The sequence below is a fragment of the Anas platyrhynchos genome, chromosome 10, assembly GCF_047663525.1.
Source record: "Anas platyrhynchos isolate ZD024472 breed Pekin duck chromosome 10, IASCAAS_PekinDuck_T2T, whole genome shotgun sequence".
Classification (NCBI taxonomy): domain Eukaryota; kingdom Metazoa; phylum Chordata; class Aves; order Anseriformes; family Anatidae; genus Anas; species Anas platyrhynchos.
In genome coordinates, this window is record NC_092596.1 from 9,447,136 (window position 1) to 9,471,908 (window position 24,773).

At 41.2% G+C, this 24,773-nt stretch overlaps 2 protein-coding genes across 2 annotated transcripts in view; one reads left to right on the forward strand and one right to left on the reverse strand.

The window, feature by feature from the left end:
- The first annotated feature begins 57 nt into the window (after positions 1–57).
- Positions 58–24,773, forward strand: part of FAM199X (family with sequence similarity 199, X-linked) — a 36,667-nt gene continuing 11,951 nt past the window's right edge. The window contains exons 1-2 of the mRNA XM_072042885.1: positions 58–253; positions 1,220–1,253. Of these exons, the coding sequence (XP_071898986.1) occupies positions 1,249–1,253 (5 nt within the window). The 5' untranslated portion in view covers positions 58–253; positions 1,220–1,248. The remainder of the gene's footprint in view (positions 254–1,219; positions 1,254–24,773) is intronic.
- On the reverse strand, positions 5,074–24,772 carry COMMD5 (COMM domain containing 5). The gene is made up of 6 exons (XM_038184160.2): positions 24,546–24,772; positions 22,128–22,288; positions 21,040–21,068; positions 12,343–12,438; positions 10,665–10,740; positions 5,074–6,885 (listed from the first exon to the last, which is right to left on the reverse strand). The coding sequence occupies exons 1-6, from the start codon at positions 24,721–24,723 to the stop codon at positions 6,784–6,786; spliced, it is 642 nt and encodes a 213-aa protein (XP_038040088.2). The 5' UTR covers positions 24,724–24,772; the 3' UTR covers positions 5,074–6,783.

Consider the following 24,773-nt stretch of genomic DNA (forward strand, 5'->3'; position numbering starts at 1 on the left):
CATTGGGCGGCGCCCGCGGGGTGTTATAAAACCGGGCGGTTTTGTAACCGCTGCTGCTACTGAGGGGAAGGGGGGAGACGCCCGCCTCCGGGCGGTGAGGGGTCGAGCCCCTCGGCTGGGCTCGTTGTGGTGCCTGAGGGGGGAAATGCCAGCCCCCGGGGAGCCCGGGAAGCGCCGAGCGCTGTGGTGGCTCCGCTCGGGCTGTGAGGGCGCGCGGGGCGTCGCTCCCCTGAGGTGGCGTCGCGCCCCTGAGGTGAATCCGGGCGGCTGAGGGAGCCGGGGGGTCAGGTCCGGGAACGGGAGGCTCAGGGGAGACCTCACTGCTCTCTGCGAGTACCTGGAAGGAAGGCGTGGGGAGCTGGGGGGCGGCATCTTCTCACAGGTAACTAGTGGTAGGACTAAGGGGAACGGCCTCAAGTTGCGCCAGGGGAGGTTTAGGTAGGAATTTCTGAGATGTTTCTTCTCAGAAAGAGCGGTCAGGCGTTGGGACGGGGTGCCCAGGGAGGTGGTGGAGTCACCGTCCCTGAGGGGTGTTGGAAAGGAAAGGTTGGATGTGGTGCTTAGGGACGTGGTTTAGCAGGTGATGGTGGTAGGATGAAAGTTGGACCAAATGATTTTTGAGGTCTTTTCCAACCTTCATGATTCTGTTTTGATGCAAGCTGGCCGTGCTGGTAGGAAACGCAGGCACCACATGGGAGTGAAATGCTAGGTTTGTCTGGTGTTGCAGTGGGACATTTTGTAGACGTACATCTGGCCATACTGAGTTCTGTGTGTAAAAAAAAATAAACAAAAATGACAACAACAAAACCCACAGCTCTTAGGGTATGTTTCTTTTATTGAAGACTTGCTGCGTTGGCTGCTGCAACCTGCACATACCCAGCGGTTTTCATTGTATGAAAGGCTGGCACTAGTTGTATAACTCCATGCAAAACGGAGTGTAAGGAGAAAATGACCTGCATTGCCGTGGAATAGGAGCAGTTGCTTTGAAATTAGTTGTCTGATTGTTTTTGCTTGCAGTTTTACACAGATTTATGGTCAGAGTTTCTATAAATGTCCAGGATGCATGTATGTATGTATATGCTCTAAAAATATAGGCCACTTTTCACAATGCCTTAATCTCCTGGAGACTTTGAAATTTCTGTGAATATCCTATTAGTGATACTATTAGCTCTTCAGCTTTGTGATGAGGCTGAATTAATTTCTCATTTCTTACTTACAGAAGCATCTGGACTCCCCAGCCTGGAGTGTATGAGGTAAGCAGGTATTAAGGGACAAGCTGTGTCCTGAGGGGGTCAAATGGATGGGACAAAAAAATAGAAGGAGGGAAAGGTCAACCTGACTTTTGTAAGTCCCTGTTCAGAGAGGATGCTTAAGAAAATTCAGGCAAAGTGAAAAAGTAATTTAAAGCCACTTAAATTCAGGATCTTATATCTTAATAGCATAGATTGTACATTAATAATGAGAGCTAGTCTTGTGATGCCTATGTGCTGGCAGTCCTTAAGCTTATATTGAAAGCCAGCCATCAGACCCTGTGGTCATCTTTGATTCCTGTGATGATAAGACTCTTTTGCACCTGCCAAAAATTTGGTTTTTGTTCCTTTGGCTCTTGGGAAAAAAAAAAAAAATATATATATATATATATATGTATATTTCTTAAAGTTGCCAGGTAAGTCCTTTCATTAGAAAAAGTTTAATTGAATAATCACTGGTTTCAGTAATTCTTTCTCCTATTGGTTAAGTCAGGCAATAATCCAAAGAACAGCACAGCCTGGCATCAAATAATTCAAAGAAAGGACAACTGAAGTACTTATAGTTTCAGTTAGGCAATGCTTCAGAACAATTAGGAACAGTTGGCACGTGCTCAGAAGTGTGGGTTTTCCCCACCAAACTCAGTCTGTCTAACAGGACATAGACAATTTGTTTTCCAACTTCTGTGCAAAAAAACTTGTGCTATAAAAGAACAAAATCCTTAACAAAAAGAAAAAAAAAAAAAACCAGAAAAAATGTGTTCTTGTAGTCTTGAGGTTGACAGTTGTCTCCATTGCAAAACTATAGACTCGGCAACCCCTCAGTGTGTTATTTTATAACCATTGTCCTGAAAACCACTATGAGTCAAAGCCTATTCAAGCGAGGGAAAGTGACATAACCACTGGTTACCAGTAGCAATGCAATGACAATCTCTCTATCAGGCATACGCCAACAGTATTTACATAGTTACATAGCAGACACTTTTAAAGAGATAACAATTGTGGAATAAAGGGAGGTTTTCTAGCAGCACGTGAATTCAAGATAGGGAATAGAAATAGATTATCACTGAAAATGTAATCAGGATTTGTGCTCTGAAAGGAACTTCCATAGATTCTATTTACAGCATAGGAAAGCGTCCACGGGGCTAGCTGACAGTCTGATCACTTGGGACTAAAATGAGTCTCAAAAAAGCACTGTGCAATGTACCCCTGGGAATTCTCTTACACCAGCAGGGACGTAGCTGAAATATTGCAAGAGAAAAGGGCAGCTGGGGCTTGTGAGCTGTTGCAGTGGTAGAGGCTGTATGCTTATGTAGATCATAGAATCACAGACCAAAGCCAAAAAACTGTTAAGACCTTATCGTGGATGGCTTATGGGCACCAGCTCTATGACTTCTTGGGGAGGAAACCAGCTGGCTCTGCCTCTGCCAGTTCCTGCTGTGCGTGATGTTTGGTAAACGTTAGTACTGTGTGGGGTGTGACAGGTACAGAGTGAACCTTACGCTCGCTAACTTAAGTGTTTTAAAGCCAAGATACTACTTCACTTTTCACCAGTACAACTACAAAATGCATGGTTCTGACAACCTGCCCAATTCTGCAAAGACTGCTTTAGCAAAAACAGCTGTATAAACTGAATGTACATACTCAATCCGGATATGCTGTTTTTTTGTTTTGCTTTGTTTTTTTGGGGGGGGTTTATGTAACATTCTGAAAGCATGGAGTTGTCTTACATTCATATGTGTTGATGGATTTGGAGCAGCAGTGGGTCATGAACTGTATTTGATTATAAAGGGGGGAAAAAAAAGGAAAGCAAACCCTACCTACCTGCATTGTTCATGAGATCAAGAACTGATTTATCCTTCACTTAAACAGAAGAAGTTAAAGCTAGGAGGTGACTCACTCTGCAAAAGCACATCTCTCTTGTATGATTTTTCTACAAAGGGAGGTTTAATTTCTTCCTTTTAATGACAATGAGCACAATACTGATCTTCTTCCAGCAGTTAATGGCTGGCGTAACAGACAGCATGAGAGCATGACTACATTCTTCAGCCTTCTTTGGGAGCTATGATCTGCATCACACTTAGAGACCACAAAACCAGTGAACAATCCTGCTCCTTTCCCCTCATGAACACAACTAACCACGTCTGAAATTCTGACATACTACTCATCCTGATGAAGCTTCTCCACTGGGAGTAGGAATGTTAAGTCACATAAAGCCCCAGATGGCTTTTTCTACTCAGGTGCTTCACACTAACAGTCCATAGGTGAGAAGAGATTTGGACAGATGGCCCATGGAGTTGAGCCAATTAAAACCCAAAGTCAGGAAGCTGCACTAACTTATGGTTAGGTAGAGAACAGGAAGTGAAGACGTGTTTTTTTTTCTGTGTTATTTCGCTCCTGAATCTCTGGACAATTTCTAGCAATTATCTTTAACTCTCATTTTACGTTCTGCCTACTATGCCTACTCCTCCATGCACTGGGTGTCTCTGTTACCATATACAAATTATTTACATTGAAAAATAATCAAACTCAAGTTCTAGTTTGAATGTTTTGACATGTTAATCTTGAAAGAAAAAGCGTAATGTTCCATGTGCCATAAAGGAAATGAAAGGGAGTAATGATGAGGGAATTTATGTTCACGTCATAGTTAGAAAATCACTAGGATTAAGACATTCACAAACACATTAGCCAGATTAAATAAATGCATGGCACCATCAAATAGAGAAAGCAAGTGTATCACTGGGGTTTGTTTTTCAGGGACAAGTACTAGTAGAACTTGTACAAGTCCTTGTTACCTATTGATCCGTGAACATTGTGTAGTAAGAAAAGCAGCGCCCTTCTCATGCAAACCTGCCAGCTTCCTAATTGATGGCTGACTAGTGATTGGCTTGACAAGACTTCGGGACTCAAACAGTGAGCATCCCATTCCAGCTGTATCTTTCACTGTGTGATGCTGAAAGAGGGACTCGCAATGTGTCCCTAAGCATAACCAAACCTAGAGCGAGCTGGGTAAAATCAGTTCTGTTCAGACATATCCAGACTCCTAGAAGGTTACTTTTGTTCTGTATTGAAATGAAAAGACTATAGTCACAAGTTCAATGGAATTCCAGAGTATTTTAATACTGAAGAAAGAAGATATTTCAGTGCCAAACAAATATTTAATGAATAACTCACCAATTGGAAGGCTCATTTTATCAAAACTGAGGAACTATCCGACAGCCATTCCCACTAGCCATTTTGGTGAAAACTGAACTGTTTTACTGAAAAGCTTATCTGTCAAAAGCAGAGCCCAAATGAACTCTTTTTGCAAGTAAGAAATAAAAACCCAAGTGTTTAAGCTCCTGTCAGTGTGCACAGTAAACCACCAATAACAGTAACAAGATGCTTAATGTGTGTCAACTTGAGACTAAGAGGTCCATCAGCCCTTCCAGAGAACAGGTGGAAAACAGTCAGGAAGCCCTTCCATTTCTGGGAAACACATGCACCTGCTGTTACATAACCTCTGAATGAATATGTTCTGTCTTGAAGGTAAGCATATTTATGGATTCTTCTGTGCTGACCAGTGAAAAATGTCTCGAGCAACAGAAGATGTTAGACACCCATGCAGTGTTCCATTTGTCATAAAAGGCTTCATTAATGGTCTCAGCTGAGATACCTTTCCAGCTCAAAACCATGTAAAGATAGACATTTAGAAGGGAAAAGTTATAACAGGGAACATAAGAACATATGTTTTGTTTCACACTTTGTGATAATGGAATTCCAGTCAGATGAACAAACTTCACAAAGCAAAACCAAAACATCAAATTACTGCAATATAGAGACCTCCTGAAGTTAGAGAAGCTAATTTTTATTTGCTTTGCTGTGAGCTAAACACAATAGTTAATAAATATGGATCAAACCATACTGTAAGTTGATGGGTCCCCTACAAAGACAGCAAATAGGACATGCAGCTTTTTAACAGTTCAAAATAATGGCTGACCAGTTTATTATTTGAAATTACAGGACGCTTTCACCCATAGGTTTGAAAAGCTTTGTCTTGCAGCTATTCATCTGTCTGTAGATTGGTATGGACTGCCACCAAAGAAGTCTCCTCTTAAAAAGTGTAACACCGAAGTCTTATGCCTGTTGTGATTCTTAAAATCCAAGACCAACTTGTCCTTTCCTGCACAAACACCTGTTGAAGTGTAAAAGGCCTCCCAGATCCATAATTTTAATTTCAGTAGTTTTCTGCAAGGAATGAGGGTGATAAAGGTGAGTTCTACACTCACACAACATGGGTAGGAGAAGTATGGGTGGCACCACTTAGATAGAAACCCAGCAAGCAGCTAGGTTAAGCCATTGCTTAACACTGGTAGCAGCATATGTGTTCTAGATTACCTCTGACAGCCGGATAAATCTTGTATTTGTAGGGCCCATCAGCTCTGCTGTTTGGCCGTTGCTCAACCTTCATGTCTTTGCTCCTGAGGGAAAACTTTCAGCCACTGATTCAGGAATGCATCCCTTCTTGGCAAAACCCTTCCAGTAATATCTGTGGTCCCCTTGAGTTTAAATGAGACTTCAAACATATGCTTCAAATTAACAGAATTCCTCAAAGCTTTACGCATGGGGCAAAAGAACCTTCAGCCTGTGCTTAACTGTTTTTTTGACTTGGGTGCTTGAATATCCTCGTACCTGTCACCTTCATCCTCATCCTGTGTTCTGACTTGCACTACTAATGAGTATATCAGCTGTAGTGGTCTACCATGCTGCTGCCTTCTGCTGTTTGCTACCATCTCAGGCCAGAGGTTTCTGCCCTGTAATGAGTCAGACAATTCAGTTCACACTGAAGACAGGAAATGCATGAGCTAAGGCAGGCATTCCCACTTAGAGAGATTACTACTGTTTATCCCATACTTGTCAACCTGGCAGACTTGCATTGCACTTTCCACTTCTTCAGTTCCATGGAATTAGTTTTAGAAGTTCAATTCATACTTCTTTCTTGGTCTCCAGGCTTACAATTTTCTTCAAAATTAGCTTTTAAATATCTGTACCTATACCTGAGTCACCAAGAAGGCAGACAGCAATTTTACTTATGCCAAACTCAATCAATTTCACATTTGTTGTACTACAGCACAGCAGTGGGTTGCTTTTTTTATTATTTTTATTTTTTTTTATTTGAGACATTGCAGGGCTTTCTTCTGATACACACTGATGGGGCTTTTGGGAGCAGGCTTTCAAAAATAATTAGAGTGATGAATCATAATCAGGAAGAAATGGTTCTTACATCTATTAAGACAGTTATTTAAAAATGTTTTGATGAATCATGCAAAAATGGTCACAAATAGGATTATACTTTTTCCATCAATATATTTTTTGTTTTTAAGTCTTAAGAAAAGAGCTTGTGCTTTTAACACTTGAATTGAAAAAATATTTACAACTGACATAAATGCTACATTGCACTTCAGACAGGCAAAGTGGTGATGGTCCTCTGCTTTACCATTCATGAAATTCACTGAGGATTTCAGATCTGTTCTGTAAACTCCCGATTTAGAAGTGTTCAGTCCTGGATCTTCATTATGCTTCTTTTCTCCAAATCATTCATTTCCTTCAGTATAAGGGCAACATTGTATCTCAGCTCCTGAAACTTTGCAACTGGCACCTGAAACAGAACACTTAGGTTAGAAAATGTGACTCAGGAACTTTGCATAGGGCATGCCTATGGATAGGGAACATTCCACAGCAGCAGCCCAATCTCTCAGCTTTTTTTTAATTTAGACTTAAGACAAAGGATTTGAGGTTAATAAAATTAATTCAAATAAATCATTTTTAAAATTCCTCTTTTTATAAAGAGGAGAAGAGCAGAAAAAAAATCAAATAACACCTACACAGTACGTTTTCTATACTTTATGATGTGAGAAAGGAAATATATAAGAATGTCAACAGATGGCTGCTGGGGTGAAGTAAGAGTCATGGGTTGGACAGAAAGATAAAGAGATCTGGAAGACTGTGTAGTGTACAGAATTCTCAAGCAACGAATTCCAGATATTTTCCTTGTCCAAATTTGCAGGAGAAAGGAATCAAGCCTCTAACCAAGAAAGAGATTCAGCAGCAACCTCAAGAGCAAAGAAGACTGTGAACTAATATACATTGCTGAAAGCAGGCAAGGGCTACTACTGGGTGAGAATTTTTTTCATAAGGAAGAAAAATTTGTCGTTAAAAATCTCTTCACCATCAACTTATGGAACTGGATCAGTGTAGTAAAGCAGCACAGAAAACCATACACAAAAAAACATTTGCTTAGTTAACTAAGGACCTGCCCCAAGTCTCCACTGCTGTCAGTCAGAAGGGAAAAGCAGACCATATACTTTTTCAGGCTATAGCAGTGTGTCAATGAAAGAACTGTGGCCATCAAGTTCCTCTTTCACTGTGAGGTTAAAATTTTCAAAGTAATTAATTAAATTCAAAATAATTAACCTATGCAAACAGGTGCTGCCCTGTCACCCTCTCCACAAAGTTATATTTACAGCATGGTCACAACCATAACAATTCTGATTATTTGGGTGAATTTCCTTTTGAAATGATCCAAGAGCTGTGTGAGGCAATGCTCAGGGTATAAAAATCCAGTTATGTTGTAGTTACAACTCCTTGATTCTATACCAGACATTTTCAGATGTGTTGTATCTCAGACTCAACTTTCCTGTTATCTTGATATGCCAAATTGATGGGGGTTTTGTGGGTGCCAACTAGCAAAGAACAGAAGATCAAACTAGATTTAATCTTCTTTGAAGCAACTACTACATAAACATGACTTCCAAGGTTCTTACAGGTCTCAAATCCAAATTCTTTGAGCCTGGACTTTTATGTGGGTCTTGATATATCTTCAGTTTGCAAATAGCACATCCAAAACAAGAGGCCTTGAGTTCCAGATTAACTCAGCTAAACACTTGAATCAGATGATAAAGACATGAGGTGGTAGAGAGGAGTCGAAAGAATTATAGTATCACTTATGGGGATATTACCACAAAAAGACTATTTAACTAATGAGCAGACAACAGCTTTACATTCAAACTGAATAGTGTATTTCTTTATCTTGCCACCTAGTCCTGGTTAAAATGCAGTTTTACAAGGGATTAATGGTGACTAACTGCTCAAACACAGAAGAGGCCTTATGGTTGTCTACACTGACTGCAAGTTTACAGTCAGTTTCATAAATGAGCCTATTATGAAGCTAATGAGATAACATCTTCAAAAAGAGGACAGCCTTAGACAGCAAAAGCTATGTGCTGCAATTCAGCATTGTAAATGCTACAAAACTAACTGGACAAGTGGACAGCAGGCATTTGTTTATGCACAAGCTTCCAAGTTAAGGAGATCAGCTTTTCAAAGGCCAAGAGGTAAAATCAGGTTATGGAAGGGCAATGTCTGCTCTCTGTGGATCAGGCACCAATGGTGCCCATGGTCATTATTTCATTGCACGAGATTCATCATTTGGAGGAGCGGGAGAAGGCAGAAGACTAATGGATTTTCCTTTAACATTTTAAGCCAAATGGATGGAAGTCTATTTAGTGCATTTAAGACCCTTCTGAGAATGCATCTGAACACAGGCACAGACTGGTGGGACAGATGTGCTTGCGTGGGTACAGTCCCAGGCTGCTCTGCAGAGCACTGGCTAATTTGCTTTACTTTGTCTACACTGAAGGCACAGACTCCTTTGTCATCCTACCCACTGTAGCACGGATATCAATTATGTGACAGGAATCCAGCATCTGATTTACAATTCCCATATGTATCAGAAATGTATAAAATGCATTTTTGACATATATACCACGAAACTTGAAATGAAAACTTGAAATCAGAAACTAGTGTGCTTAGACAAAAAAAAAAAAAAAAAAAAAGCCCAAAGGAAAAAAAAACAAAAACAGGAGACCAAACAGTGCAACTTCTCCCTCTGGCATGTACATTTTAAAATTGTTCATAATGGAATTATCTTTGGGACTTATCACCTTACATAAGCCCTGTTAGTTAAGGGGACATTCAGTACATGTTGGAATGAAAGGAAACTGAAGAGGTGAGGACTCTGTTTACTTGCATATGTTATCTCAAATCAAAACACAAGTTTATCTCAAAAAGTCTCTGTGTGAAGACCGCTCATCAGATACAGAAATCCTGTTTACAGACAGATCTTTGGTATTCAGGTCTAAGCAGCAGCAAAATGGTGATTTTAAGAGAGAGGCATACTGTTTGCTATCAGCTATCTGTGCTTCTGCATGCACTGGACAGGCATAGCAGCACATCCCCACTGCAGAATAGCTCCAGCAATGTGTCTTCTGCAGACTTAAACAAACAAAACAACAACAAAATCAAACCAGAACAACAAAAATTTCCCAAACCAAAATACCCCACGAATCATGCCATCAAGACTTGACATTAAAAGGAAACAAAGACCCAAATCAAAACAGTTAAGAGTACATGCTAGTTTTTATTCTCTTAAGTGAAATTCACCATGCTGTAAAGAGTTAACCTGAAGTCCCTGGCATCACTTAAGTTCCATGGAAGACCTCAGTCAGGGCTACAGTCCTCCTAAGGAGGACTATCCACAGAGAAGTGAATTTGACCTTCTGTGAAGTGACACCCCAACACTTTGCAATGTAGCACAGAATTTATGCCTTCCTCAACAGCTGTCTTCTGGCGAAACGTAACACTGATACCACTCCACCTCTTTCAGCCCTCTGTGCTTTGGTGCTTCCTCCAGACTACTACTAATGCATGAACTGAAGCCAAAATCTTTAAAGAGTTCAAATGTAACAACGCCTGTTGTGCACTGAAATCCTGCATGCACTACCACGTTATTTATAGAACAAACAGCATTCCTTTTCAAAGGTTAAAATTATGGAAGGGTTTATGCCATTTTCTGGCAAGCAATTACGTACAGTGTCATAAATGCTGCCACTGACTAATTCTGAGGTAAAAAGCAAAGTTTTTTCACTTCCTAGCAGCAAGATCTGAAGAAAACAAAACTACCTCTGCCACAGAAGAGAATGTTTCACCAGGTAGGAGGTTTAGTAGTACACCATATATTATATAAACTACACACTAATTTTTCTCCTCTCAAAAGCCATCATCAGGTCTGAAGGTTAGAGTTGATATCTAAACTGTAATTTTTAACCAAACCAGGTATTATGCAACAGTACTTTTCAGTATAACATTCTTCTACCAAACGAATTTGCAGCAAAATTTGAGTAGGAACAAGGTACAAAATGATTTTAGTTGGCATTCAGTTATGTGTTGTATGTGGTAACACTGAACATGGAGGAAAGAACAAACCAACCAACGATAATGCATTGTTTACAAAAGCTTTAAGGTTTTAAATAGTAATTCAGCTTTCTAAAAAGAACTTTAAGTGGTTTCTTTTCTATTTATTGCGGCAATCAGACTTACTTCAAAGCGATGAGCTGTCCCATCTGAAAGCTTCATCAGCATTAAAATGGATGGTTGAAGTGCACGGGCCAGTGAACTGAAATTATTTACATTATTAGCACTACAACAATAGACAGCAGCAGCGTGACGAGTATAGCATTGTAGGCTAATCATTTAAGATGTTCATACAGGCTTTACATAGAACACATGAGTAATTTCTATTACAGAGTCACATACCTGGCTGGTTGGAAACTCATAAACACAGAAGTCTCTCCAATTTACCTCAGTATTGAGACTAAAAAAACGTCAATAGTTTAATGGCAAGCTTAGGAGCATTTTCATTTTACATAACTGTCAGTTTAGTGGAACTGTGATAGGGATAAGAGCTGACCAGCTACTGCTAGCACTAATGAACACTTTTTTTTGGTGCATTTTCCTATGTTGCATTAACCATTTCCATCCCTTCGTAATTTCAATTGTTGTCTCATTTGGGGAAATAAGTTCTCCCAGTCTCCATCCTAAATTTGTGGGTTGCTCTTTATTTTACTTGATGACCCAATGAGGGGAAATGAGTCATTCTTGTGCAGCTTCCATCAACAGATCCTGCCAAAACCTGCTCAGGTACTGACAGGCATTACAGCCAGAAGCCATGCCTCTTCACAGAGGCTGTTGCTGGATGATAAACAAGAATTCCCAAGGGGAGGTTGACTGGAAAGGAAAATAAGAGGAAGGAAAATAGAAAAGGATAATGCTTTGCTCCTGTGTTGTTTGGAAAGCAATCACAGGATTTGCCTGCAGCTTGCAAGCATTGTGCCTGAGGATGTTTATCTGTACGTTTTGTTCTCTTATAGGTGCAGATTTTTCTGCATCGTGATACCTGTGTGGGGCTTACAGCTCTCATCTGAGAGCCACTTGAACTAGAAGCTCGTGGCCATCACAATTTCCACTTAGGAGCCTTTTTCCTTGGCTTCAGAAAGACTAGCTCTAGCCAAAGATCCATCCCCTAGCTGCCTATGCCGCGGCAGATGGCAAGAAGCTGTTCACTACAGGATGATCACAAAGGCCTTTATTCCTGTTTTGTGAAAGGAGCTAGCAGGCAGATCGATGACCAATTGCATAACTATGGCAGTGTGACGCTGCTGTTCTGAAGCCTCTCTGTCGAGTCTACAGCAGACTTGAGAGTTATGGAAAGTCCTTTTATTTCACGTGTGCTACACACAAATGAGAGTCTACTTGAGAACTGAAGAGACAATTTCCATCCCATACTCCAGCGCAACTGAGAGCTTGGCTGGCTGGTTGAGGCTCAATCCATCTAACTGCTTCCATCATCAGTGAGAACCAGAGAGTTTTATCAGCTCCATCAAGTTTTAAAATATTAAAAGAGAGACTCAAACTTGGAGTCAAATGTTTCTAGCACACAAGTTTTAGAGCTTGTAACAAATACGCAGCATCAAAAAATATTAGTAGAAGATAGAGACAGCATCTTGTTGGCAAGTCTGCATAATAGCAATAACCTTTTGTATATAAACTGACTTACACACTGGTCAAAACATTCCCTCCTTATCTTGCCATTTCATGCTACATGCAAATCCCTAACAGCAAGATACATTTTAACACCATTAACATTTTAAGCAGCACAAGAAGTCAGTTTAACCTTGGACAGATCTTTCCTGTGGTCATGCAGGGTTCTCTTTTTTACCTTGTGGATATAGCTACATCCACTCTCCACTTGAAGTCCTGGACATTTGGCAGCCTACTTCCTTGCATCAGAGCTGTGCCTTCAGAAACAGGACGCCTACAGAGTAAATCAGAAACAGGAGACTGCAATGCAAATTTGTAAAAGCAACAATACATCTGAAAGTAAAATAAGACTCCCCAGAACAAACCTGTCTGGAACTTGTTTCTCTTGTCCATATACTCATTTAGAGAGGTGGCACAGAGTTGTTGAGGTTGGAAGGGACCTCTGGAGGTCATCTGGTCTAACCCCCTGCTCAAGCAGAACTACCTACAGCAGGTTGGTCAGAACCACGTTCAGACAGATTTTGAGTACCTCCAAGGAGGGAGATTCCACAACCTCTCTGGGCAACCTGTTCCAGTGCTCAGTCACCTGCACAGGTGTCCCAAGAGGTTTGAATGGGTGGTTTTGTGTATTTGAGATGGCTGTGCTCAGATTAGCCATTTTTCTGTGCTTAAATATCATCACTGTTTTTTTTTCTTATTAAAAAAAATAAGAGAGAGAGAGAGACAAAGCTACTCCGTGTAATTCCAGTAAAGTCAGGTCATTATAGAGTTTAGTAAGAGTCATCATGGTGGCTGGCGTATCTATTATTTCAATTCTCATGCAACTATAAGAGGTATGGAAAGGGATCTGGAAATAAATCTCCATGCAGGAACAGAAGACAGATGCCTTCTCAAGCCAGGAAGTTGGAATAAGCTCACTGTGCTCCTTCAGCAGAAAGCATCTAGAATTAGCTAGCAGCAGTGCTTTAAATCTAATGATATTAGTGTGTACTCTGAAGCATACCTTAAAAATAAAAACCATACAGTGGTTCTTACTAATCCAGGATGCTTTACAAATTCCAAATTCCTCATGTGATGTTCACTGCCAGCCCCAGCACCACCTTCATGACTTTTGTCTAGACTAGTGTTTAAGAAGGCCCAGCCTGCCTTTATTACTCATTGCAGGAAGAATCAGGCTCATTAAGCCTCAGTTTATTTCTGGGAGGAAATACAGTTGACATTGATTAAACTTCAGACGGTTGACAGTCTTTAAAATTTTAATAGCATCTTAAGCTCTGGGTAAGTAAACAAGCCAAATCTGATACAAAGACATAACAACCATCCATTTTTAGCTATACATAGAGAAATGCTTTCAGAATGAGATCATTCCACTGGTCCATTAGGGAGCTAGTCTGGACCTGTGTGTTACTTACCAAATAGGTTTATTTTTTTCTTTGCTTTTTTTTTGTTAAGCATCCCATGTCTCTGGCAGTTATTTACAGTACATTTCAAAGCTACTCCAGCTAAGGGCAGGATAAGAAACGTTACATCCTTTATCCATGGTGCTAGACATAATCTAATTACAGTCTTTACATCAGAAAGGAATCCTCTCTGAACAAATCAAGGACTGTAGGAATGATAGTCTAACATCCCTATTCAGCCTCTTGTGTGCAAGTTAGCTGGTGCCTTTAGAAACTGCCAAGAAAGATTAGTGATTTGATAAGGTACAAAACACAGACAGGCTAAAATCCTCCAATACTCTTGCATAGTGCTTTTGCTACATAAGAAAAAAATTATCCTTTTTTGGGGGAGTGCTGGGCAGAAGTGACACACATCCCTAATAGTATGGCAAAGTAATGAGCAGAGAAAAGAGATCAGCTGGTCCTTACTCACTGTACTACTACTAGAAGTAGGTCACCACAGCTGGGTGCAACCGTCAGGAGCCAGTCTGGAATGGTCATTAGCAGGATTAGACAATAAGAACAGGCCTTTCCCTCAGTGGTGAGTTGCTGCCAGAGTATTGCTTAATTTGGGGACTGCCTAAAAATAGCCAGACTGCTGCTGCTTCCTTCAGTGGAGGATAGTCCATTCAGTGCAACACTGGCATTTTGGGCAAATAATGAGCAGGGATGACAGGAAGGTGTTCTAGTTAGCAGTGATGGGAAAGATCAGTGATGTCCAGACAGAGATGAAATTTCTCAATATCGTTAAGTTATGTCAATTCTGTGGCTAAACTGGACTGTACTTCAATACCATTCCCTCAGAAAGAGTCACAACTTTTATAGCTCAGTTTCAGCTTCTGTCAGCACCCTTCAACTTGGACAGGATCACAACTGAACTGAAAGAATCCCGTAAGGATGACAGAATGCACGTAGTGGCCAACACACATACAGAAATTATATAGGCATTATATAGGCCCTACATCAAGCCATCAGCTTCTAAGAGGAAGAACAAAATGGAGCAGAAGAGACTCAATGAACCTTGTATCTAACACCAAAGGAATATAATTACATTTCAGAAACTCTCTGTGCCAACAGCTGCAATACACTGTCAGCACATAATGCATAAGACGGAAGTTAGAAAGAGTAAAGCAATATGGATCAATTAGAGAACATCCAAATTACACTTGGGAAGGCTGATACACCTGCTGACAAGAATGTCACCTGCCAAAGGTTGCGGCAGAGCAATCAAAGAGGGAATATTACAGAATTTGGAGCAGCAACAGACCTAACGGTATCAAAACTGAAGAGGAATTTGGGATGGTTTCAGATGCAGATAACAACATAGCCTAGCAGGCCACTGAAGTAGGAGAAAAGTATAAACTGGTATGTGTCAAACACTGTCAGATGGCATGCAGAATGCCCACTCCTGGTAGAAACTAAAGCTATGCTATTAAAACAAACAAACAAACAAAAAAAAAAAAACACAGAACATTTACTATAAATATTCAAAGAGGGACAAAATATGGCTATGCTTTCCCTTGGGAAAAAAAAAAAAGTTTTATTTTCATGACGTTATTTTATGGTGCCAGCATGCCAAATTTCTCTTCTCTTTCAGTCTCTGTAGTTTGACAGAACTATGGGGACACAGAATTAAGAATGTTAAATTTCCAGCACTTCAGAGTTGTTTAATGAACAAAATGGCGAAAATAGGATAAGATGGCAGGAGAAGAATTAAAAACCTCTGAAATTGATTTTTCTGGGTTATCTAGCTCATGCTGAATTTTTGATCAGATGCTGATCCTTCTCTTACCATCACAATCATATGTATTTACAACTCAATAAGCATATGTATGATTCAGTGCTACATTTAAGATGATAAAAGCAGATCTGTCTAGAAATCAGATCCAAGGTGCTCTTCTCTGGTCTCAAAACACAGAGCAAGATTACACTGGATAATCACAGCTTTTGAAATGAGAAAAAGCTAAATTTTCCAGCATCGTGATTTCACAGTAGAAAACAGACAATCATGCATGCTTCAAATGACATCTAAATTTATCTTTTCTCCACTGCAAACAATATTTCCACTTTGCAACCATGAATTTTGCATTCTTTAACACCTATAATTCAAACAGAATAGCAGAGAAAAGATGAGAAGGCTGAATTTATTTTTACTCCAAGAACCGTAACTTTTAAGCCAAGATCTTAAGCAAAGAAATGAAAAATATTTTGAATTTTGGTAGCAGCATTCAGACCCTTGCGAGGGTAACTGAAATCCCACAACTAAAACTATCAGTATTCCATGAAGAATATGCGAAGCAGCTCTAGGTCAGTGATGCTGAGTGACCTCACCGCTCAAGGAGGAAAGCTTTGCATATGCACTGAGATCAAGCAGTTTCCACATATAGAAGAAGACAGATATGTTTGAGTAGAGAACTGTACAGAACAACAAAAAGGAAGTCCTAAAAGGAACCACAGAGAGCCTTTTAAGAAACTTTTTGATTAGTACACCCTCTGGAGCTAATGAGGTATATTGCTTGGTGAATGAATAACAGCTAGTAGAGCAGTTGCTATCTGGTATGTATCATCAAGGCACACAGTGTGAATTCAGCCGTACGTTATCACTTGATTAAATGCTATCTGAGAAAGCTTCCACAAGCCACAGCATGTAAAAGGCTGCTTGTAACTTTCCTGTCAACAAGGCAAGTCTTTCACTTTTGCTCTAACTTGCAATGATAATGATGATAAAAACACTTAATTCTGCACCGTATTTTTCATCTGTAGGTATCGATGCACCTTACAGATGATATAGAACATTATAAAAAATTGACTGGCAATGATCACGAAAATGCCAGGAAAGCTATTTACTGCCACACCTGAGGACAGAAGTTTATACTGAATCAAAATAACTGTGCAAATCTTGTTCTCATGAATTGCTGTTTCTTCAACAGGACTTGGCCAATCAGCAGGGTTGCCCAGTGCATGATACATGAAAATACTAACCTGTTACCAAAGACAACACTGGAAAAGTCCGTGATGAAATCTTCTGGTATCCTTAAAGAAAGAGCAATAGAGAACAGTTAAGTGTTTTGTAACCACAAATAAATGGGCTTAGCTACAAAATAACTATTGCAGAACACAAATACAGTGTCAACATTTTCCATCTTCCATTGCTTAAAATTGCCATCAGTTCTTACGTAAGAACTTCAGTATTGATTCAGTCTAGGCTCTTGGAATAACAGCCACCGTTTTTACAAGAACCCTAAAAGCTGTACTACATCCTCCTGTCCTACAAAAAATTGTAACAGTGAGTTTCAAAAGAACCCCATATTTGCCTAACTTCTCTCATTAAATAGAAGTTTTGCTGATCACTCTGACAAGTGCAGAAGTCAGACCATCAATGAGTGCTTTCAAAAATCGCAAACCTATACGTTTACGTTTTACTTTCACCTTGAAGTGTAATGGAAACAAGATAGAGTGACTTGCTCCCTCAAAAGTAAAAATAGAGGTCCTTGTAGCTAAGAGTACTTACAAAAGGAGTGTACTTAACATGAGGAAGACAAGCATAAATTTATTGGGACTATGAGAACAAGTTGAATACAATAATTCACACTCCATCTGCCTTTTGCCTCTCCACCACTTCACCATTCCCCCAATGCTGCTGCTGCTTTACAAACAAGCTGCTGTTGATTTTCAGTTCAATGTATCAGGCCATGAACTGCAAAGACTGCAGAGCAAACACTATCCATTCAGCTGCCTTTGCCACAGGGACAGTAACCTCCTACAGCGAGGCAAGTTGAACAAGTGGAAGAAGTAACCGCTTCAGCTGCCACGCTTAAATCCAGCATTCAACATGAATCAGTGCCCTGAGACATTACTCACCAATCCCTTAAGATACACAGCAGTCTATCAAAGACAAAGCAAACAAAGAAGTTACCTGTCCTAAAGGGCTTATAGTGTCTGACGATGGGAAAAAAATCAACTCATCAACTCACACAGTGGGAAAATGAAATGGCAGTTATTAGAGTTTGAATCCTTAAAGGAAGAAGTGGGGTTGAAACATGTTTTAAAATGGTACTTAGATAAAACTGCATATAGTAGTATTAGTAAGCTAGTTATCTGAGGCAAGCTGGAAATTGAGGAGGAGGGACTAGACAGTGATTTTCAGCTGCACGTGTCTTTCAGAACAGAAGAGAGAAGGCAACTTCTGCAAACATTACCTACGCTATCTGTGCAAACACATCATTAATCCATGCTGATAATGACCAAATAGCCTCTCTACATAGTGGAATGGCTGGAGAAAGGGGGTTGTAATATGATTATTATGATAACTATCACAACACTTACTTGAACGTAAGAGCACATGTTACTAAAATAGAAGCATTACTGCTACCTTGGAGCCTGCATTATTTTTGTTATGCAGTTAGTGATTTTGCTGCAAATTCTGTTCCTAGCTCAAGCAGCTTACACTAGACCAGTCACATACTAAGCAGATCACAGAACATGGCGCAGCTCAGGCCTGAGCTACAGGCGGTAATCAGTTTTCAAAGGAATATTCTGAGGATGGGACTCAAAGGGCAAGGAAGAAGGAGGAAGGATGTCTTAATCCCATGTTATTGGCCCAAGCCATAAACTCATCAAACCTACAGAGAAGGGAAGGAGAAAACAGCACTCACAATTTAGTGTGATTTTTATTCTTACTGACTGAGCCAGCCAGTCAAGCCAAAATAATATGGGATATGGGATGACAACCCTGTGAAACCAGTAGCACCGATCTAATTAATCACAAGTGTCTCCCAGCCTCTGTCTCTGACAAAACTAGAAGCCAAGACCAGCTGCATCACCAGGAAATTGAGAATTACAAGACTTTATGTGGATGGAACTAGGCCAATCTTCAGCTTCACTGAAAGGAACAGAATAGAATGCATGAGAAGTTGAAACAGGTAACCTGGCTCAGATCTCAATCCTCTAAAAAGAAGATATGACCAAAGGAAAAAAAAAAGGAAATGAGCAAAATTTCTGGCTTAAAATCCAAAATACTTGCCCAAACACTGGGTGCCAATAATGCCATGACATTGCTGTTCAACTACTTACACGTGTTCTTTGTGCACATGATCACAGGATGACCCACAGGAGTCAATGCAAAAGGATAAATGTCTGAATGTAATTAGTAGGTGCCTTAAATCACGCAGGTATTTCACCACCAGACCCGACTGCATTGGGAAACATAGGAAATGACATTTCCCATGGGAATCAAAGGTGCTAACTGAGTACCCTAACTTGGGAGTAGAATGAGCTATTCTGAAAGTTTATCCACAAAGCAAGGAAAGCTACTCACTAGAAAAAAAGACTGTCAGAGATGGAAGTTCAGAAGAATCCAAATAACCTCTGAGAATCATGGGAGCATATGAGCAATGATGAGCAGCACATAAAACATGTGAGTGCAAGCAACACAAATGCAGTTACCTGAATATTGTTGCTATGTCAGTCACATTAACCAGACCAACAAAATACAAAAGATTTAGCAAGACAGGAGAGAGAAAAGATCATTCAGACCAAAAAGCATCTTCATATGGCCATGAATAGTCCATAAAGTAAGAAAAGCAAACAAATACAAAAGAGTAAGGCACTAAAGTGCGGTCAGCTGACAAGGACAGAGGCCTGGGAGCCTGTATTTCTGGACACAGTGTACACAGCCAGCCCAGCCAGTGACTTCTGACACTCCTGTATACCTACTTTCTCTACTGTTCAGTAGAAGAATATTCACCCACCCCCACAGAACTCGGCACAGAGATTTTAGAGTTCATCATTATTCCTTAATCACACTGAATGCATTCTGTGTGCACCTCAAAATACACCAACTCCCACTGGGTCAAAAGAAAGTCATCAGTTTCTTACTGACCTACTTTAACCTGGGTGTGAACTCCGTGACGTGCCAGAGGAAGCAGCTTGCATTTCAGCTCACAAGACAAAAGAAAGGGCAGACTCTAGCACTGAGCTGCAGACAAAATTATAGAATCATAGAATCATAGAATCATAGAATATCCTGAGTTGGAAGGGACCCTTAAGGATCATCAAGTCCAACTCTTGACACCGCACAGGTCTACCCAAAAGTTCAGACCATGTGACTAAGCGCACAGTCCAATCTCTTCTTAAATTCAGTCAGGCTCGGTGCAGTGACCACTTCCCTGGGGAGCCTGTTCCAGTGTGCAACCACTCTCTCTGTGAAGAACTTCCTCCTGATGTCAAGCCTAAACTTCCCCTGCTTCAGCTTAACCCCGTTCCCGCGGGTCCTGTCGCTGGTGTTAATGGAGAAAAGGTCTCCTGCCTCTCGACACCCCCTTACGAGGAAGTTGTAGACTGCGATGAGGTCTCCCCTCAGCCTCCTCTTCTCCAGGCTGAACAGGCCCAGTGCCCTCAGCCGTTCCTCGTACGTCTTCCCCTCCAGGCCTTTCACCATCTTCGTAGCCCTCCTCTGGACACTCTCCAACAGTTTCATGTCCTTTTTATACTGTGGTGCCCTTGCTTGTTATATCAACAAGCAAGGCACCTTTCACCATGGCCTCAATTACACCTCTCACCAATTAGACACTGATTATATCTATCAAATTTTTACAACCTTAAGTTGCTCGTAAAGCAACTTATGCTTACGATTCTGCAGAACAGAGTCTGAGGAGGAAGCTGATTTGCAGGATAATGGACAAATAAGGAGAAAAGAAAGAATTAGAAACATAGCTGTATCTCCTAGGTAATAATCAGAATGCAAAGAATTGTAGGAAGTTAACATTTTAAAACATTTGGGCCTTGGTGCATGAGTTTCTCTATAGATGAAAACATAAACTGCTGTTATTCTCTTGTTACCACTGGATATGGAAATCAGGGAAAACCCTATAAAGATTATTAGTATGTGATGTCTGGCTTTTAGGATATGTACTTCTATTCGGAGATACTCTGAACAGACTCTGTAGTCAATGTAACAAAAATTATGCTTTGAAGGGTAATTGGAAGGAGAGATCATAGCTGAACAAGGTGGTAGGATTTCATGCGTGTTATATCATTGGCCTTTCAAAGAAGAAAAAAAAAGTAGGGCAGTTTCTTAGCTTCTGAAATGTTATCGCTGTCTTACCAAACACGTTAAAACATATTGCAGGGCAAGGTGGGGATGACAAAGAGAAGGTCACTCACATTTGCATAACCTACATTACAGGCTAAATTAGACCAATCTCCCCAGCATGTGAAATTTACTGCTCATGCTCAGTGCTAAATCAAGTCTTACACAACACCTGTTTTTTTCCTTTGGCTTCATGTGACATTTGGCGACAGATGTATTGTGTGTTATTTACAGGTAATTTCTATACCAAGTTTGTTGTGTAAAAAAGTTGATTTAGGGTAGCAGTTACATAAAAGTTGTGGAAAAAAAAAAAAAAAAAAAAAACAGATGGAAAAAACAGGCATACCTGAGCTCCTTTAGGTCTTCCTTAAAAACCTAGAAAGACAAGGAAGGTAAAATTTTACAGGATGTAGGCATGACAACTGATTTCTTATCAAATAAATTAATATTGCTTACTTCCTTAGTATTTCCCACCCAAAAGTTTTAGTCTCAAGTGCGAGTAGTTTTGAAATGACAGATTACATATTGAGAAGAATTTCCAAAAGTGTTCCATTAAGTTGTGAGAAATTATTTCTAAAGGCCTAAATCTCTTGGAAAGATTTATTTTTGAAAGCAACATCCCTACTATTTCTTTTACATAGCTATCTGTAACATATCTTATTCTTTAGAGTAGTTATGTGACATTATTCTCATGTGTGCTTTGCAGTAACTCGTTTAAACTATGACAACGGGAGAGAAGCAGCAAAAGATAAGCTCTACATATTAAAAGCACATTTTCACTGAGTTTCCTGCAAGTTTTGAGATATGAAAACAGTCTCTTAAACTAGAGAGGTGTCAGAAGTGGCTCATCCGCATAAAAATAAATTGAGAAAAGAAAAAGTGTAAGGTAACAAAAAAGCGAAGAAAATAGCTATGAAGAAGGACTAGGGATTGGGACCATGGCAGGTGTATGCATATTCACAAAGAACATCCATAGTGTAAGCACAAGTAGCACTTTCTCCCAGTTCCCACTATGTTGTTCTGGCCATAGCACGCACCTTCCTCTAAGCAGAATTATGAAGACAGACAATTTCTCATAGTTGTCTGTACGTGTAAACAAAATGTGTGAACACACAGGGTAAGGGAGAGAGTCGATGGCAGAGAAATGACATTTTGCAGTGGTTTCTTCTGGGGTTTTAATTTAAGAGTGAAAATAAACATGCACAGTAAACAAGATGCTGCAGCAGAAAAAGACAGAAGAATCTCTTTCCCAAAGCTTAAATATTTTTTTTTTCTGTAAATCTACACAACAAGAAAAATAACCTCTATGTTTCTAGCAGTTTCTTTTGACTGCTCTAACTTGGATCAACGTTTCTGTGTGGAGCTCCCCGCTCTGTCAAACAGGGTTTAGATGGTAATTCATACAACTTCAGCTTGTCGAGGCCCAGAACTTACTTCTTGTTTGAAAGTCGATAAGGGGAGTCTCAGAGCTTCTCGGAGAAGGGTATACATGCCAGAAATGAGGAAAGCAAGCTGCTCTTCTGAGAGATTAGTGCTTTCTGCAATCAGCTTGACAGATTCTTTGCAGTCTTTTCCTTCCAATGCATTAACGGTGACTGTGAATAAGAAAGCAACGCAAGATCCCTTTAGAAAGAGGAAGCCCCAGAGATACTGAACATTAACATAAGCACGTCTGTGATTGTACTTGACTCAGCGTGCTGACATTTTTCCTGGTATCAAACTCTCAAACTGTAAATACATCTGATTATCTTCCACCAAAGGTCAGTCTCGCAACACTTTACCAAGAGAACTTCAACATACTCAGCCTTTGCATTTTAAAATTGGAGATGATTTCACTGTGGAATTTGGTTCCAATGGGATAATGGAAAAACAAATTCATTGCTCATGAGTTCACATATGACGTGAGCTTCTATCATCAATGTTGTTCACATCCAGTCTGCTTACAGCTTAACTACAGCTGTGATACCCAAGAAAGCACTAGAGAGTAAACCATTCAACACTGTTCTCTAACATCTCACACAATTTGTCTTGCAATTTCAGCAGAGACTAACAATTAAATGAACAAGAACGCAAAACTAAACCTTCAAGTCTTATAGTTAGCACAACTGCCAATTTATTCAAGCTTTGAAGGAAACGACTGTTAACACACAGCAATATTACACACTTGAAACTTCTGTGAGTTTATCTCAGTCTTCAGCACTCAGTTATTCATTCTTTTTCCATATCCAACCTGGCTTATACAAATGACAAATTTCTGTTGTCACATCAGCCTCTGTCCTGCACTCTGATCGGTCTCGAGGGACTCCTGGAGCCACAGGAAGCCCCATGGTGGATTAAAAAAAAGACATTACTGACACAATCCCATTGCAGGACTGAGGAATTAGAGTAGTCTTTTATAATGTGTCATATTTAGTGCTGTGAATAAAACATGGAAGTTAAAAATGGCCAGCAAGTCTTACCAAAAGCCAAGACTAAGAGATTAGTTTAATAATATGGTAAAAAAAAGGTTGTAAACTGTCAGCCTTCTTTTTGGTATTGTGTGGGTTCCACTGACTGCTGTCTTCTTATTCAGGACAAATTTTCTTTGCTTTTCACATTCTTACACGCACATCAAATTCAGTGGTGAGTCCTGGATCACTCATGTGGTTGGCTGAATGTGTACGGCACGATCTGCAACGCAAACTCGGCAGTGGTTAGCTAGGATGGACAGGGTGCTCGCACCAAGCTTTCCACACTGTCTGGAAAAGGCTCTGCTCTAAGACAAAGAAACTGCCTTTGAAAAAAAGGAAGAAGATTCAATTCACCGGAAAAGCCAAGCACAGATCACCACTGAGGCTTGTTCACTGGATCACGTGCAGAGCACTTCGTCCCAACGGAGCCTCCCTGCTGAGAGTCCCTTGCTCCTACAGGATGCTGCAGCCACAGACTTGCAGTTTAGCACTGCCTACAATACCATCACCTACAGATACTGTTATATGCAGTCTTTGTGTCTTTAAATGAGTGGGCATATGAAACAGCATTTTTTTTTTTAATATATTAGTTATTATTCAGTGATAAATTGACTCCGACAGCCTCAAAAAGACAACTTGGTGCAAGTGCCAGCGCAATCTGGACACAGCCAGCTGAAATCTGTCACATCTTCATACTGCCCGTGCTTGGAAGGGCACACTGCCGTCCTGCACGCTGTGAATCCCAGCCCAGCGAGAGCAGAAGGCTCCTGGATGCTTCTGCAGGGCCCTGGGAGCCCATCTGCGGGCACTGGTGAACCTGCACGGCCTCGCTGCAGGGCTGTGCGCTCCCCCTAGGGCAGGCAGCACTCACTGCACACCCCGGGGGTGCCCGAAACCCACGGCGGGGCTTAGGGGACGGTCAGGTTTCCTGGCACCCACACAGCCTTTCTGTCTCCATTCTCCCTGCACCGGACAGCAAACCTGGTTCCGCATCGGTATTTACTTCTGTCCCAAATTTCCCTGCCTATCTGTAGCTTTATTGCCTGCAGTTGTTGCAGGGAGCGATGCATCCAGGATTTCCTGCGTTCAGGATTTCCCTTTCTGACTCTGCGTAGCAACAATTCTTAGAGACAAATCTTTTTAAAACACAACTACCAGCTGTTTGAGGCCTTTATTGACTGAAGCGATGAAAAAGCCCGAAAGTTAGCAGGAGGAACGTGCACAGAGGGGTGGCGGCCCCGCACCGCGCCGTGCAGCCTCATCTCCCCTCAGCGAGCCCCAAGCCCGTCCCCTTGCTCCCGGCAGCTTCGCCGATCGCCCCGCGGTTATGTGGCAGGGACGGCACCGGGACGGCACCGGGACGGCACCGGGACGGCTGCAGCCCCCCCCGGCCCGGCCGTACCTCTGAGGAGGCGGCGGAAGGTGTCGTGGCCCACCTCCTGCACGCCCCGCGCCATCGCCTCCACCTCAGCGGGCACCCGCGGCCCCAGGAAGCCGCCTCCGCCGCCGCCGCCTCGTCCCTCGCCGTGCCCGTGGGCCGCGCCCGCCGCCTTCCCCGCCGCCACCGCCGCCGCCGCCATGGCAGCGCCGCCCCGGCAGGGCCCCTCCGCCGCGCCAGGGGGCGCAGCGG